At 37.8% G+C, this 17160-nt stretch overlaps 1 protein-coding gene across 1 annotated transcript in view; it reads left to right on the top strand.

Moving 5' to 3' along the window:
* Positions 1-17160, top strand: part of ZRANB3 (zinc finger RANBP2-type containing 3) — a gene marked incomplete at both ends in the record, with an annotated part of 221020 nt that overhangs the window by 156823 nt on the left and 47037 nt on the right. Inside the window, 3 exons of the mRNA XM_080688973.1 lie at positions 7710-7829; positions 9488-9607; positions 13457-13636. Of these exons, the coding sequence (XP_080545099.1) occupies positions 7710-7829; positions 9488-9607; positions 13457-13636 (420 nt within the window). The remainder of the gene's footprint in view (positions 1-7709; positions 7830-9487; positions 9608-13456; positions 13637-17160) is intronic.

Below are 17160 nucleotides of genomic sequence, written 5' to 3' on the forward strand. Positions count from 1 at the left end.
CACACACCTGTAATCACAGGACTTGGAAGTCTTAGGAGGATTGCAGGCTTAAGGCCAGCTTCAGCAACTTAATGGAACCCTAGTTAAAAATAAATAAGAATAAAAAGGGTGGGGTATAACAGTCTCAGAGGTAGAAGGCCTTTGGGTTCAATACCTAGTACCAAAAAATACACAAATAAAAATAAAGTGTAAATAAAAGATAATTTTTTTTAGAGAAGGAAAGGGATAGTATGTTCACTGTATAGGCAATGTGAAATAGAAAAAGACTATATTAAAGATGAGGAAATAGAGTGGTATGGGTTTTATAGTGACAAGAATGGGTAGATTTGAAATCACAGATAGAGTGATTTGCCTTAGGGAAGGGAGGAATTACTTCTCATGTTACAATATAAAAGTAAATGAGAATGAGGGAAAGTATTGGAATTTTTAGGTGATGATTGCATTTTCTCTGGGGTAATAAGGGACTTGACAGCCAGAAGTCATAGGTTCTGATTTAAAGAAAATGGAAGAGGTAGAAAGTGCTTTTGCATTCTCATATACAAATATGTCACAACAAATCCCATGAGTATGCATAATTATAACGCACCAATAAAAATTAATTTTCAAGAGAAAATTGTTTTTCCAGTTTACTGGAGATGTATCATAATAATAAGAGTTAACATGTTTACAGGCATTTCAAGCACTGTTCCAAGCATATTTTATGCGTGGATTCCTTTAACTCTCACACTTGATAAGACTCATGGATGCAAGGCTGGCAAGGACGGGAAGGCACAGAAAGCCAAGGTTAAGGCTCAGTTGAGAAGAGAGCTCAGTGGAACCTGACTAAAGTTCACAAGAGAGTCTTTGTCAGGTTTCAGGCGTGATGCTTTTTTGTTCTTTTTTCTCATTCTTACTTGATTCAAAGCTGACAGGTTAAATCAAGTAACTTTATCTGAACAATGCACATAGGTTTTTCTTTCACTGCTATTACTTCAGAAAGTCTTATGTGCACATCTTAAAATTTTATTTATTTATTTATTTATATTTATTTTGGTGGTACTGGGGATGGAACCCAGGGGCCTTCTACCTCCAGGCTACACTCCTAGACCTATTTTATATTTTATTTGGAAACAGGGTCTCTTAAGCCAGCTGAGGCTGGCTTCGAACCTGCACGATCCTCCTGCCTTAGCCTCCCAACCATGGGGATTACAAGCGTGTGCCACCACTCCCAGCTCTTAAAAAATTTAAATCACAAACCAGGAGTGGTGGCGCATGCTTGTAATCCCAGTACTTGGGAGTCTAAGACAGGAGGATCATGGGTTCATGGCCAGCCTCAGCTACTTGGTGAGGCCCTCCATAACTTAATGAGACCATTTCAAAATAAAGAATAAAAAATAGGGCTGGGGATGTGGCTCAGAGGTAGAATACCCCTGGGTTCAATCCCTAGTACTTAAAAAAATTGTACAACAAAGCCGGGCATGGTGGCACACACTTGTAATCCCTGTGCTTGGGAGGCAGAGACTGGAGGATCGCTCAGGTTCAAAGCCGGCCTCGCTGGCTTAAGAGACCCTGTTTCCAAATAAAAATATAAAAAATAGGTGTCTGGGATTGTAGCCCAGAAGTAGAAGGGTTTTCAGGAACCCCAGTACCACAAAAAATAAAAAAAATGTACAACATACTCTCTTCATTTTTGTATTTGTTGAAATAAGATGCTAAGTGAGATTAGTCAGTCACAAAAAGTAAGAAATCAGATGTTCTCCCTAATATGTGGAAGGGTCATAGGAGGAACTCTAAACAAAGGAGGATAAACCACAGATGAGCAAAGAAGGAGGCCTAACTGGGGATGATGAGAGGAGGGAAACGGAAACTCCCTAATGTACATGATGTACATTCACAAACATATCAAAGTCAATCACAGCCAAACATGAGGAGGGAGGGGGAGGGAATGGGGTCAGAATTGGGTAAGGGCTAATTGCATGATGTGTGCATGTATGCCTCTACCATCTTATACTCCATTAAGATGTATGACTACAGTGCACCAATAAAATTTAAATAAATAGAAATAAGATATAATATGAAGTCTTCATGAAGTCCTTAAATTAGACCTTCAACTAAAAGGCACACTATGAATTTCAGTAAAATAAAATAGTTGTGAAATGCAACTTCTGGAACATCTAAACCAGCATAACCAAGATACTGATCATTATCAAGATTTGGCATCCCCCATGCTCTGCACTTAAGATCATTTGCAAGCAACTTCCTGTTCTCAGTGTTTGAAACCTGATGATGTAATGACAGTTTGGATTAGAATAAAGTCAAGATATTTAAAATGCATGAATAGTACATTTTTAAATGCAAGCCTATGCAATTTCTAACTTAACTTAACTCATTTGTTACATAGATATTTTGGTACTCCAAACACTTTTTTCTCCTAGGAGTCAGCATTACAAATGGTGATTAAATTGCTACCTTAGTCCCAAGAGCCTGTTTAGCCAGTTATATAATTTAACCATATAACATTAATAGTAACCATAAGCCTTTCCAAACCAGTGGTCAGAAGGAATAGGAAACAGAGAGCTTGAGTGTGGGTTGTGACAGGAAGTGGGTAACATCAGTGAAGGGGACAATGGCAGAAATTTGTTGCTTGGGAAGAGGTGGGAGAATGCATCTTAGGTACAGCAATCATATAGTTTGTAAATCCAGACTGGGTAGTAGTGAAGGCACCTTAAAAATATTCCAGCTTGACATGTACTTTTTGAAAACCTTATCACAGTAAATATAGCTCTTTAAGCAAACATGCACTTTATTAAAGTGATTCAGTTGCCATGACAACACATCCGGAATTTATAACTCCTTGTTTTGAAAAGGCTTCATTGCCACTTTCTGAAGCACCAAAATCCAAGGCTAAAGTTCTTAACAGCTTCCAGTCTCACTGTATGATGAATTTCTGTTGTGTTGAAAATTAGACATATAAAATGTAGCTTGCAGAATTGAATCAATCTGTAGACATTATAGTCATATGCATGATTTTAAATAGGCATTTTTCAATTTTGAAGTGCCTCATTTAAAACTTTTTTTATATTACCAAAGCTATATAGTATTATAGTTTAATATCCAGAAATAGCCATTACAGAAAAATAAGTCTCCAAACCTTACTCCCTAGTCATCATCACTTTCTATTCTTTTAAGACTGATTTTTTTTTTCTTTATTTACTTCAAAACCCTCAACACATGCTTATATGGCTTCTTGGTTTGTATTACTGCTTGCTTTGTAATTTTGGCTGTCAGCAATTGGTTTCTCAATATGAAAGATAAAATTTTATGTCTCATCCGGGCACGGTGGCACACATTGTAATCTCAGTACTTGGGAGGCTGAGACAGGAGGATTACGCAAGTTTGAAGCTAGCCTCAGCTACTTAGTGAGGCTCTAAGCAACTCAAGTGAGACCCTGTTTCCAAATAAAATCTAAAATTGGTCTGGGAGTGTAGCCTGAAGGTAGAAAGCCCCTGGGATATCCCCAGTTCCACACAAACACACACAAATAGTCTCTCTCTGCCCTACCTTCACATACATATCTTTTCTCTGTTCCTATCCTCCAAAGTGATAATTTCACTAATTTTACAACTTGTACTAATCTTGGCTTGATCGGTATTCACTAAATATCTTATTAGGACCATGTTTAAAATATTTACTGGTGAACTATATGACACACTATAGATTTTTTATCATATGATGTTTCGATATATTGTATAATTGTTTATTTGTTTTGCAGTACTGGGGATTGAACTCAGGGGACTTCTACCTCGGAGCTACACCCCCCCCCCAGCCTATTTTTTATTCTTTATTTTGAAATAGGGTCTCACTAAGTTGCGGAGGGCCTCATTAAATAGCTGAGACTAGCTATGAAGCTGCAAACCTCCTATCTCAGCCTCCCAAGTATTGGGATTACAAGGGTGCACTACCACACCTGGTTTAATATTTGTTTATATATTTTTAAATTTGGAAACAGGGTCTTGCTAAGTTGCTGAGAGCCTCACTAAGTTGCTGAGGCTGGCTTCAAACCTGCAGTCTTCCTGTTTCAGCCTCACAAGTACTGGGATTACAAGTATCCGCTACCACCCCCAGCTGTATAATGTTTAAATATGAGTATACATACCTACCTCCTTAAGCTTTTTTTTTTTTTTTTTTTTTTGGTGGTACTGGGGTTCCTGGAAACCCTTCTACCTCTGGGCTACACTCCCAGACCTATTTTTTTATATACTTTTTATTGTGAAACAGGGTCTCTTAAGCCAGCATGGCTGGCTTCGAACCTATCTCCGCCTCCCAAGCGCAGGGATTACAAGCGTGCGACACCACGCCTGGTCATTTATCTTTTTTTAATGGTGAAGACATTGAAGTTCTTTTTTGCTAGATTTTTAAGATACATAGTATATTATCACCTCCTATGTGCAAAAGTACTTCAAAATGTCCTTCAAAATGTCCTACCTGTAAATTAATATTCATTGATTGTTTATCTTTTCCTTTAATGGGGCTGGGGGTTCTGGGACTGGACCACAGGGACATTTTACCTCCAAGCTACAATTCCAACTCTTTTTCCAACTCCAACTCTTTCTCTAAATTTTTTTTTTAAATTAGAATCTTGCTAAATTGCTGATGTTAACCTGTTATCTTCCTGCCTCAGCCTCCCAAGATTTTTTTTTTTTTTTTTTTTTTTTTTTTTTTGTGGGACTGGGGGTGGAACCCAGAGGCTTTCTACCTCTTGGCTATACTTCCAGACCTATTTTCTATTTTATTTGGAAACAGGGTCTCACTAAGTTGCTGAGAGCCTCACTAAGTAGCTGAGGCTGGCTTCGAACCTGTGCAATTCTCCTGTCTCAGCCTCCCAAGCACGGGGGATTACAAGCGTGCGCCACCACGCCCGGCTGCTTCCCAAGTATTTGGATAGGTATGTGCCACCACATAGAGCTTGATCATGTTTATTTCTTTTGCAAGTCATTTTATTTATTTTCTTAGGAGTTAGTTATTGTTGAGATTTCCTAGATTGGTTTTTCTTTTGCTTAATTGTCTTTGTAGCTACCACTAATTAATCCTCACAGTTTTCCCTAGCTATTTGATATATTCTTGATATCTTTTTTTTTTTTTTTTTTTTTTTTGGTGGTACTGGGGTTCCTGGAAGCCCTTCTACCTCTGGGCTACACTCCCAGACCTATTTTATACTTTTTTATTTACCCTGTTTAGGGTCTCTTAAGCCAGTGAGGCTGGCTTTGAACCTGCACGATCCTCCTGTCTCCGCCTCCCAAGCACGGGGATTACAGGCGTGCGCCACCATGCCTGGCTCTTGATATCTTTAAACAATGGACATTATTTTAAGTTCTTCCTAAAGAAATTTTCTCTGGAGTCATATCTGTGCAAAGGATTTACAGGATTAACTATGCAGAAGATCCATTCTGCACTCTTGCTCTTTAGGTCAGATGGATGGCCCTCACCCTAGAGATTTACTTGATTCTCTCTTGTTCTGAATCTTCTTTCCTTGAAATTATTTTCTTTCTTTGTTTACTCTCTTATTTTGCTGGAACATATTCTCTAGTAGCATCCTGAAAAGGGATATATTGGAAATCACCTGTGTGTTTGAAAATATCTATTCTTTATACCTGATTTCTTATTTGCTGGCTATAAAATTCTAAGAAATCACTTTGTCAAAAAAATTTCTAGTACTCTTTGAGAAACCCAGTGCAGTCTAATTTTTTTGTTCTGTTTCAATTCTGTGAAATCTTTTCTTCCCCTCTCTGAAAGCTTATAGATTCATTTCTCTCCCCATAATGATGAGCCTTGGTCCAAGTTCATTTCATTTGTTTTGAAGGAGCTTCAGTGGGTCTTTCTCATTTCTCATTTTGGATATTCATATTAAGTTCAGTAAAACTTTTTCTTTGATTATTTTCTTTTTTCTGCTTTCTGTTATTTTCTAGAACTTTTATTATTCATATACTGCCCCCATGGGTTGCTCCTCTAGTTTTCTTATATTTTGTTATTTTATTTTTTACTTATTTGTTATTTTCTATCTGTTTTCCTGGAGATTTTCTTAGCTTAATAACCAGTGGATTTTAAATTTCTACTATTGTATTTTTAATTTCCGTGAGTAGTTTTTTCCACTGACTGTTTCTCTTGCTCTTGTTTTATAAATACAATCGCTTATAGTTTTCTTCTCTCTGTATAGTTGTTCTCTTCAAATCAGTTGCTTTCTAGAAATACCTAGTGACTCTCAGTTGTTTTCTTATATTTACAAAAAAGACACTAAACACCCAACTGCAAATCCTTTGTGTAGATATGGCTTATTGATCATGGCTGTAAATAACATATGATTTGACTGGGATGTTTTGTTGAGAAAACCCTGATACTAGTATCTTTAGTTTGGGGGTTTTTGTTGTTTGTTTTCTTGCTTGCTTGTTTTAAAGCTTCCCCCCTTTGCTGACCACTGTCCCCAGAAGAAAACCACTTTATATGACTCTGCTCTTCTGCTTGAAAAGCATACGCCTGTTATTCTGTTTTGGGATATACTAAAAGCAGATCTTTGGGGAAGGCTAAAAGCAGATTTCAGCATTTAGTATGTGTACAACTGTGTGCATGTATGCATGTGAATGTGGTGACACACCTGTAATCCCCATACTTGGGAGGCAGAGACAGGAGGATCACAAGTTTGTAGCCAGCCTCAGCAATTTAATGAGGCCCGCCACAACTTGGTGTTTAAAAATAAAAAATACAGCCGGGTGTGGTGGCACATGCTTGTAATCCCAGCATTTAGAAGCTGAGACAGGAGGATCTCGGTTTGCAGACAGCCTTACCTACTTAATGAGGCCCTTTGCACCTCAGTGAGACCCTGTTTCAAAATAAAGAATAAAAAATAGGCTGGGCATGTAGCTCAGAAGTAGAGTGTTCCTGGGTTCCATCCCCAGTACCGCAAATAACAATAATAATAATAACAATTATTATTATTATTAAAAATAAATAAATAAATAAAATTAGTTTGGGGATGTAGCTCTGAGTTAGAATGCTCCTGGGTTCAATTTCCAGTACCACAGATAAAAAAATAAATAAATAAAAATTAAAAAATAGCCGGGCGTGGTGGCACACGCTTGTAATCCCCGCACTTGGGAGGTGGAGGCAGGAGAATCGCACAGGTTTGAAGCCAGCTGCGCTGGCTTAAGAGACCCTGTTTCCAAATAAAAAGTACAAAAATAGGTCTGGCAGTGTAGCCCGGAGGTAGAAGGGTTTCCTGGAACCCCAGTACAATAAATAAATAAATAAATAAATTAATTAATTAATTAATTTGGTGTTTCTCTGATTTTTAACTTTTTATTTTCTCTTTAGCTCTGTTTTGCATAACTTTCTATATAATATTTTGAAAGTCATCTTCTAAGCAAAACTACCAACTTTCCTGATTTTGATCATACCCTGCTTGACTAACCCTTTTCCATGGAAACTTTCTTGACTTGCTTTTCTCTCCCTCCCTCCCACCTAATTCTTATCTTATTCTTGATTTATCTCTCTCTCTTTTTTTTTTTCCTTCTTCACCTGCTTCTTCTGTGTGGGCTTCTACCTCCTTATACGGCACAGAGAAGAAAGCAAGTAAAAGTTCATAGAGACCCTATTGATTTTTGAGGCATTTTTCTTGCTTTATTAAAAGTGGCATGATTTTTAATGAAATTAATAAGGTTTAACTTCTTAATGTTTAGGCAGGTGCAGTAAAGGATTATATTAAGATGATGCTTCAGAACGACTCACTTAAATTCCTGGTTTTTGCTCACCACTTAAGCATGCTCCAAGCTTGCACAGAAGCAGTCATTGAAAACAAGGTATGTTGACATTTTTCCATAAAATGATTTTTAGAATGCATATGTGTGCTATACTAACCACCACTTATAGTCTCCTATGTTAGGTGGATTTTCCCCTTCTTTAGATAATGTTTTATAAAATTTACTGTTTTATAAGTATTTTGTGATTAAATATTTTCTTGCAAATTTTGCTAAAATACATTATATTATAATAATGATGTGCTCTTTTATCTTTTATACCATTTAAGATTTTTCTTTGATCAATTTATCTAAATTGGTTAGAAATGCTGCCCTGATAACTACATGTGAGTTCTGTTTTTGTTCCTAAATATATCAACTGAGAGTGGCATGGTTTCAAACACAATTAAATGCTAATTTTTTTTCTTTACCTACATGGTGGCTGTTGAATATGGGTGATATTGAGGAGATGATGGATTCAGCCAATATTAGTATTTAAATTTCCAGGCAGTATAGTCTATAGGAAAATGATTAGGAAAGTTTTTGTAAAGATGAATTTGAAATATATGGCTCATGTAATTTATCAGCTAAGTTCCACTAGATCAGCTGGCTTGCTTCATTTTCTTAGGTCTATTTTGATTTCCAGTAGTACCATCAATAACAGCTTTTTTTTTTCTTTCTAGGTTTGTACCCATCATCTGTTCTCTTTTATTTTCTTTCTTCCTTTCTTCTTTCTCTCTTTTATTTAATTTTAATTTTATTTTATTCATTTATTTTTGGTACTGGAATTGAACCCCAGGAGCATTCTACCACCAAACTATACCCCTAGCCCTGTTTATTTTTTCATTTTGAAGCAGGTTCTTACTAAGTTGCTGAGGCTTGCCTTGAACCTGCTATCCTCTGTCTCAACCTCCCAAGTACGGGGATTTACAGGTGTGCACCATCACACCTAGCCATCTGTTTTCTTTAAATCCTGGGGACTTTTAGAGATGCTCAGAAGCAACTAAAAAAAAAAAAAAATTCCCAGACAGATAGTGTGAATTTAATATACATGTAGCAGTAAAGCCACTTGCCAGTATAGCTAGATTTTTTAAAATTGGGATTACAGATGTATGCCACCACACCTAGCTTTAAATTATTCTTAAAGACAGCTAGTTTGATACTTAATGTTTAGCTTAATACTTAATGTTTCTCGTTTTTAAATATGTGTGTGTGTATCTGAGTTCCTCACTGAATGGAGATGACCATATCACATTGTGTGTGTGGGGAGGTGGGTACTGGGAATGGAACCTGGGGGCCTTCAACCTCTGGGCTACACTCCCAGACCTGTTTTATATTTTATTTGGAAACAGGGTCTCTTAAGCCAGCTGAGGCTAGCTTCGAACCTGAGCAATCCTCCTGTCTCAGCCTCCCAGGCGCTGGGATTACAAGTGTGCACCACCACACCCAGCTCACATATTTTCTTTTAAGTTAATAATGTGGAAAAAAGAGAACTCAAATGGTAAATAGGAGTAATACTTTCCCAGTTAATATTTGGGTTGATAAATAAGAAATTATTACAAGAAATTATTAGGAAATTGGTTACTATTCTATAATATTTGCCAATCTCTCAGCCAATTTCTATTCTTTTATATGACCATAAAACAAGCTGTACAATAAATAAAATGAGAACCATGCATAGAAGGTTGTCCTAATTTTGCCATTTTCTTTGTTTATTCCAGACTCGTTACATTAGAATAGATGGAAGTGTTCCATCTTCAGAAAGGATACATTTGGTTAATCAGTTCCAAAAGGATCCTGATACTCGTGTAGCTATTCTAAGCATTCAGGCTGCTGGCCAGGTAAGAAATTTTAGGTCTAAATTTGATAAGAAAATGTCACTGAGATAATTAAAAAGTATTAACCATAATTCTGGTTTGTAAACTATAACAGTTTTTGGTTCATAAACTGTAATATAATTTTTTGTGTTTGGATTTCTAGTGTAATACATACTTGCTCTATTTCAGAGAGTATCATAAAGCATATCAGAAAGAACCCTCAACATCTTTGACTCAAATTTTTTTAGATTTTCAAGGAAAGAATTTTTCAGAAGACTACAGTATGTTTGATTGCAGTACTTTTCTCTGACCCTTTTTTCTTCCTTTGAATTTGTGTGAGTTTTCTCAAAACCTTGTCATACTATTTATCTTACTTAGGTTGTGTGTTTCATTAGGGTCTGTGCGACAACATGGCCTTAAAGGGAAAAAAATTCTTCTCAGAACTTGTTATAGAGGGTCCCTGCCTCGTACCTGAGAATTAGGTTTGGCTGCAAATAAATGAAAACTCCAATAAAGAATGACATAATTAGCCAGGCGTGGTGGCGCATGCTTCTAATCCCCGCGCTCGGGAGGCGGAGACAGGAGGATCGCGCAGGTTTGAAGCCAGCCTCACTGGCTTAAGAGACCCTGTTTCCAAATAAAAATATAAAATAGGTCTGGGAGTGTAGCCTGGAGGTAGAAGGGTTTCCAGGAACCCCAGTACCACCAAAAAAAAAAAAAGTGACATAATCATCAATTAATTAGTCATTGATTAATTAATAAAAGAGACTTTCATTCTCTTGTAGACAGTGCAAACCTAGCGTGGTGGTTCCACAAAGTCTTGGGGAGCCATGCCCCTTCTAGCTTTACTAATCCAAGCAAGTATATCTGCTTAACTACTAGAGCTCCTCTAGCATTAACTGTCTAGTCCAGGCAGCTGACTGGAGGAGGGCACACTATGTCTTACTGGCCTGCAGTTAGGCCCATGGCCACACCTCACTGCAAGGGAGGCTGGGAAGAGTTAGTCCTGCTAAGATCCATTGTTATGTTACAAAGGAATAAGTGAAGAATAAATACAGGGTCAAGAAATGGTGATCTTAGCCACACTACAAAAGAATGGATCATTCTGGATGTTTTTTCTGCTATCTTCTAAAATATTTTTGTATAAATGCCTAAGCCAGACATTGAATATAGGAAAGAGTGAGCATACTTCTGTGCCTCCAACCTGGTACAAATAGCCGCTTTTTCACAGCTAATTGATGTATATAAAATTGTCTTTACAGAGAAACTGTACAGATGGAGCATTTCTGGAACTCATTAGGAATTCTAACCAAAAGTTATTTTGTTCTCAACACTTCCTTCATATTGGATTAAATTTCCATTAATCTGAGCTATGTATTTAGTAGAGTATTCTAGCTGTAGAAGGTATCACCAAGAAAAGCTTAAAATTAGAAATGGAGTATTTATAGTAAGGGAGGTGATAAGTAAGAAGCCAGGTAGAATAATCTGATACTTTGTAAATTAAAAAAATATAATTGAAAAATAAATGACTTTTTTAAATTGAGGCTGCACAGTCTTTCCTATTTTATTCAAGGCTGTATTCCTGAAGACTTCATAATTCAGGGCTTATACTTCATAGGGATAAAGGAAAGGAGAAATGGCTTTGTTCTTGGTGCTAAGAAGCTTACATCATAGTTTACCAGATCTTGGAGTGACATTGGTATGACACCATATTTTCCCTTTCTTATTGGATGGCCATATGAAGCTTTTTACAAGTTAAAAAGTATCCCTCTATAAATACTACTTCTTATTTTTCCAGCATTATTTCTAATGTTTGATGGCATGTTTTGGTTCTCAGCAGCACAGTTTAACATTGGGTTTATTTGGCTATGCTTTCATTACTTCTAACATATTTCATAAAGTGACTGATTTTAAGTGATTTTTTTTTGGCATGAGAGTCAATGCCCCATTTAATGAATGGTAATGTGACTTTGGTGTGCGTGTGTGTATGTGTGTGTGTATGTGTGTGTTTTGGTGGCACTGGGCATTGAACCCAGAGGCATTCTACCTCTGAGGTACACTCTCAGTCCTTTTTCAAATTTTTTTGTTTTTTATTTTATTTTTTGTAATACAATAAATTCTTTATTATTTATTTATTTATTTACTTTGCAGTACTGGGGATGGAACCCAGGAGCATTCTACTTCCGAGCTACAAATGCTGGGATTATAAGCGTGCATCACCACGCCCAGCTTGTAGTACGAGAAATTTAACCCAGAGGCATTCTATCTCTGAGCTACACCCCAGACCAATTTTATTTATTTGGAAACAGGGTTTCACTAGGTTGCTGAGAGCCTCACTAAATTGCTGAGGCTGTCTTCAAATCTTTAATCATCCTGTCTCAACCTCCCAAATACTGGGATTACAAACACGTGTCACATACCCAGATTCAGTTTTTTTAAAAATTTTTTTTGTGTGGTACTGAGGTTAGAACCCCCAGGGACCTTTTACCTCTAAGCTATACCGCCAGCCCTGTTTTATTTTTTTATTTGGAAACAGGGTCTTTCTAAGTTGCTAAGAGCTTTACTAAGTTGCTGAAGCTGACTTCAAACCTGTGATCTTCCTGCCCCAGCCAGCCTCCCAAGTACTGGGATTACAATAACATCAAAGCTAGGCATGGTGGTACATGCTTGTAATCCTAGTACTTGGGAGGTGGGACAGGAAGATTACATGTTCACGTCCAGCCTCAGCAATTTAGTGAGGCCATCTGCAACATAGTGAGACCCTGTTTCAAAATAAAAGAATAAAATAGGGCTAAAGGTATAGCTCAGAGATCAAACACCTCTGGGTTCCATCCCCATTACCAATAATAATAGTAACAACAACAACAACATCAGATCTAGGCTTGGTGGCACAAACCTGTAATCCTAGTACTTGAGAGGCTGAGACAGGAGGATTGGCAGGTTTGAGGCCAGCCTCAGAAACTTAGTGAAACCCTCTTTCAAAATAAAATAGGGACAGGGATGCAGCTCAGAGGTAGACTGCTCCTGGGTTCAGTCCCCAGTTCTACAAAATAATAATAACAGCAACAGTAACCTCAGAATAGTGTGACAGTCACAGAGTCACTCACTCACAGGATTCCAGGGCAAGTTAACAGTATGGATTATACCATACTCCTAAAGGATGGCAGATTTTCTGTCCATTATCTAACATTATTTACTTCTGTTTGGCCACAGCATAAGCACATATCACATTTCACTCCAGCTACCAACTTTTCAAGTCATTCATTTTATGTTCTTCATATATTGACAAGACTTCGTTAATATTTTTGTCACACTATTTAAAATCCATGAAATTGTACAAAAATACATTCTATATATTGAGACATAAGGCAGTAAACTTTAGGGTTTTTAAGAGAAATTTCACAGGAAATAAATAGTATAACTAAGGACATGATTGTTTAACCTAATAGCATAGCGGTTTGAATTAAATGAAGAGAATGTCAGTGCTCTGCCTAGTTGCTATGGATACATACTGTGTGTTAGAAATTATATTCTCATTTATAATGTGTTTTATTAGATTTTCCAGTGTAAAGTGAATCCAGTCTTCACCAAAGGATGAAGTGCTTCTGTTTATATGTATTCATCAACCTGACTTTTGAAATATTGAAATGCCTTTTAAATGTGTTTTTTGTAATTTACCTGGCTATCTTGCAGTAAGCAATCTTCATTTCACTTTCATGAGTTGAGTCTTACTAATTTGGCTCAAACTGGACAACTAATTTGTTTTTTAAGTAATTTCAGTGTTCTTCATTTAACATATTCAGAAACACTTTATTATATATGAACCTTATATCTTAAATTTAGCTGCATCTCAGTTTCTTTATTTTGACTTAGGGTTTAACATTTACTGCTGCGAGTCATGTTGTATTTGCTGAGTTGTACTGGGACCCTGGACATATAAAACAAGCAGAAGACCGTGCTCACCGAATTGGACAATGCAGTTCTGTCAATATTCACTATCTTATTGCGAATGGGACTCTTGACACCCTTATGTGGGGAATGTTGAATCGAAAGGTAAAGTTTGCATTTAAACCAAGTTACTGACTTCCTGATTATCATTCATAGCCTGTATGAGTTAAGAGGCTGACTTTTTAATGTGTTCAGACAAAGTACACCAAGATAATGATGATAACAGAAACCAAGTTCAGAAAAGGCTTCACTTAGTATTCTATCCTCTTTAATAAGAGAGGCATGAATTTCTACATATTTCTATTATTTTCTAAGCAATTTTTCTACTTTATTTATTTGTTCATTTGTTCATTCATTCATTTTTGGTACTATAGATTGAACCAGAGCTGCTATACCCCCTGCCCTTTTTCTTCTGTGTGTTTGTGTGTGTGTGTGTCTAGAAATTGAACCCAGGAACATTCTACCTCCAAGCTATACCCCCAGCCTTATTTTTTGTTGTTTTGTTATGTTGTGGTTTTGGGTGTATTTGTTTTATTTTATTTATTTATTTATTTATTTATTTATTTATTTATTTATTTATTTATTGGTGGTACTGGGGTTCCTGGAAACCCTTCTACCTCCGGGCTACACTCCCAGACCTATTTTATATTTTTTATTTGGAAACAGGTTCTCTTAAGCCAGCACGGCTGGCTTCGAACCTGTGTGATCCTCCTGTGTATGCCTCCCAAGCACGGGGACTACTAGTGTTCGCCACCACGCCCAGCTATGTTGTGTTTTGAAACAGGATTTCACTAGGTTGCTGAAGGTTCAAGCTGCTGAGGCTGACCTCCAGCCTGTGATCCTCCTGTCTCAGCCTCTCAAATACTATGATTACAGGTATATACCACCATAACCAGCTTATTTATTCATTGTTGTTCTAGGAATTGAACCCAGGCCTCACACTTGCAAGGCAAGTCCTCTACTGCTACCTCTGATAATTTAGAAGGAGAAGGCTAGGATCACATAGTTTTAAATCCTTTTTTTTTTAGCCTAAGACTAAACCCTTTCTAGAAAGATTATTGGGTCCTCAACTAATATTAGACAATGGACAGCCTGTACCCAGACTTTAGAAAAGGTAGGAATTCCCGGCATGGTGGCACATGCTTGTAATCCCTGCGCTTGGGAGGCTGAGACAGGAGGATCGCACAGGTTTGAAGGCAGCCTCAGCTACTCAGTGAGGCTCTCAGCAACTTAGTGAGACCCTGTTTCCAAATAAAATATAAAATAGGTCTTGGGGTAAAGCCCAGTGGTAGAAAGCCTCTGGCTTCCACCCCCAGTACCACACACACACACAAAAAAAAAAAAAAAAAAAAGAAAAGAAAAAAAAGAAAGAAAGAGAAAGAAAGAAAGAAAAGGTAGGAATGACATTATTTGCTCTGTTTTCTCAGCTATCTCCTCTCCCAACTTTGAAGGATTTTTATGAAAAAAACTTGACCAAGGATTAAAGGATTTCTGCCTTAGAGTTCCTGTAACAAAATACCATATATTGGGTGGTGTATAAAAAAATACAAATTTATTTCTCACAGAAGGTTGGAAGTCTGAGATCAGGGTGCCAGAATGGTGGGTTTTGATGAGGGCCATCTTCCACGTTCTAGACTGCTGACTTTTTGTAGCCTAACATGGTGGGAAAGAGGGCAAGAGAGCTACCTTGGCTTTATTTAATGAGTCTAGTAATCCTATTCATGAAGGCTCTACCTTTATGACCTAATCACCTCCCGGAGGCTTCACCTTCTAATACCATCACATCAGAAGTTAGGATTTCAACATATGAATTTTGAGTTTGTTTTGAGTGGACCTTTAGTCCACTGCATTTTGCTCTTGGACCCCCCAAAGTCATGTTCTTCTCACATGCAACATTCATTTATTCTACCCCAACAGCACCCAAAGTCTTAGCTCACTCTAGCATTACTTCTAAAGTTGAAAATCCATTGTCTCATCTAAGTATCACCTACATTATTTAGAGGTGAGACATCCCAAGGCAGAATTCCTCTCCAGCTATGAACCTGTAAACCAAACTAGCTATGTGCTTCTAAAACACAACTGTAAGACAAATGCGAATTACACATTCACATTCTAAAAGGAAGAAAAAGGAAAAAAAAAAATGGGGGGGGTGCCTGGTCCCAAGCAAGCCAAAAGCTTCACAAAGCAATCTGTACATGGTGTTGAAGCCTGGCAATAATCCTCCGTGACTTCATACGCTGCCCTCCAAGCCCGATGGAGCAGTAGTCCTGTCCTCCAGGCCAGCTGGAGTGGAAGAGCAGCTCATTCATTTGGCAGAGGCATTGCTCACACTGGCTCTCTGTGGTCGTCCCATTTATGCTTTGGCTTTCTTTCATGGCCCTGCCTCTGATGTGACTCTCTGGGAGCAGGGATCACAGCCCAGAGCTCCTCTGGGCATTGTCATCCTTTGTTAGGCAGTGGAGGCTGACCTGCCCCCCAGGCCTGTGCCTGCTGGGCCTGCTGGGAGTGGCAACTGTGAATCAATCGCCTTCGCAGTCCCATGTGTTCACTAGCTGTGGTCCAGTTCTAGTTGGTCTAGGAAGTCTAACAGACAGCCTTCATTTTGTCATACTGCTTGTTTCCTTTAGTACAAGCTGGCATTGTTTCTGCTACTCTAATACCAACTATTTCTGGCTCTTATTGAAATGACTGGTTAAACCTTTCTTTCATACCCGTACTAATGTCTTTATCAAACAGTCACTTGGCCACACCCTCAGTGTCTCTTCCAAGTATTTTTCTCATTTTTGTAATATGGATAAGCTGAGAATTTTCTAAATCTTTAAGTTCTGGTTCCTTTTTGCCTAATAATTCTGTCTACAAGTTATCTCTAAGAAGAAAGCTTTCTCTACAGCTCTCCTTTCTGAACTTTTTTCAAAATTGCCTATAAAATTTCTTATTAATCTTTTTCTAGCATGTACTTCAAAACTCTCCTCAGCTCTACTTACCCTAGTTTCAAACATTTCCATATTTTCATGTATTTATTACAGCAGCACCCCCAGTTTGGGGTACCAGTTTTGTATAGGTACATTTGGACTACTCTAACAAAGTACCACAGAGATAAATAGAAATGTATTGCCCACATTGCTGGAGGCTAGAAATCTGCGATTAGGGCGCCAGACTAGTCAGGTTCCAGGGAGGGCTTTCTTCTGGGTTAAAGACTGCTGACTATTCATTGTAACTTTAGATGGTGGAAAGAGGACCAGAGAGCTCTGTGGCCCTATTAGAAAGGGCACTAATCCCATTTATAAAGGCTCCACCTTCATGACCTAATCACCTCCCAAAGGCTAAACCTCCTAATACTATCACATCAGGAGTGAGGATTTTAATATAATGAATTTTAGGTGGCATACAAACATTCTATTGCAATGTTTTTCAAATAGTGAGTACAGATACTCAAAATGACCAATCATAGCGGGGTAGCACATGCTTGTAATTCTAGTACTTGGGAGGCTGAGACAGGAGAATCGCAGGTTTGGGGCCAGCCTCAGCTATTTAGTGAGGCCCTTCACAACTTAGTGAGACCCTGTTTGTTTCAAAATAAAGAATTAGCCTGGTGTGGTGTTGCACACTTGTAATCCCAGCACTTGGGA

This window comes from Muscardinus avellanarius (genome assembly GCF_963383645.1).
Source record: "Muscardinus avellanarius genome assembly, chromosome: 2".
NCBI lineage: Eukaryota > Metazoa > Chordata > Mammalia > Rodentia > Gliridae > Muscardinus > Muscardinus avellanarius.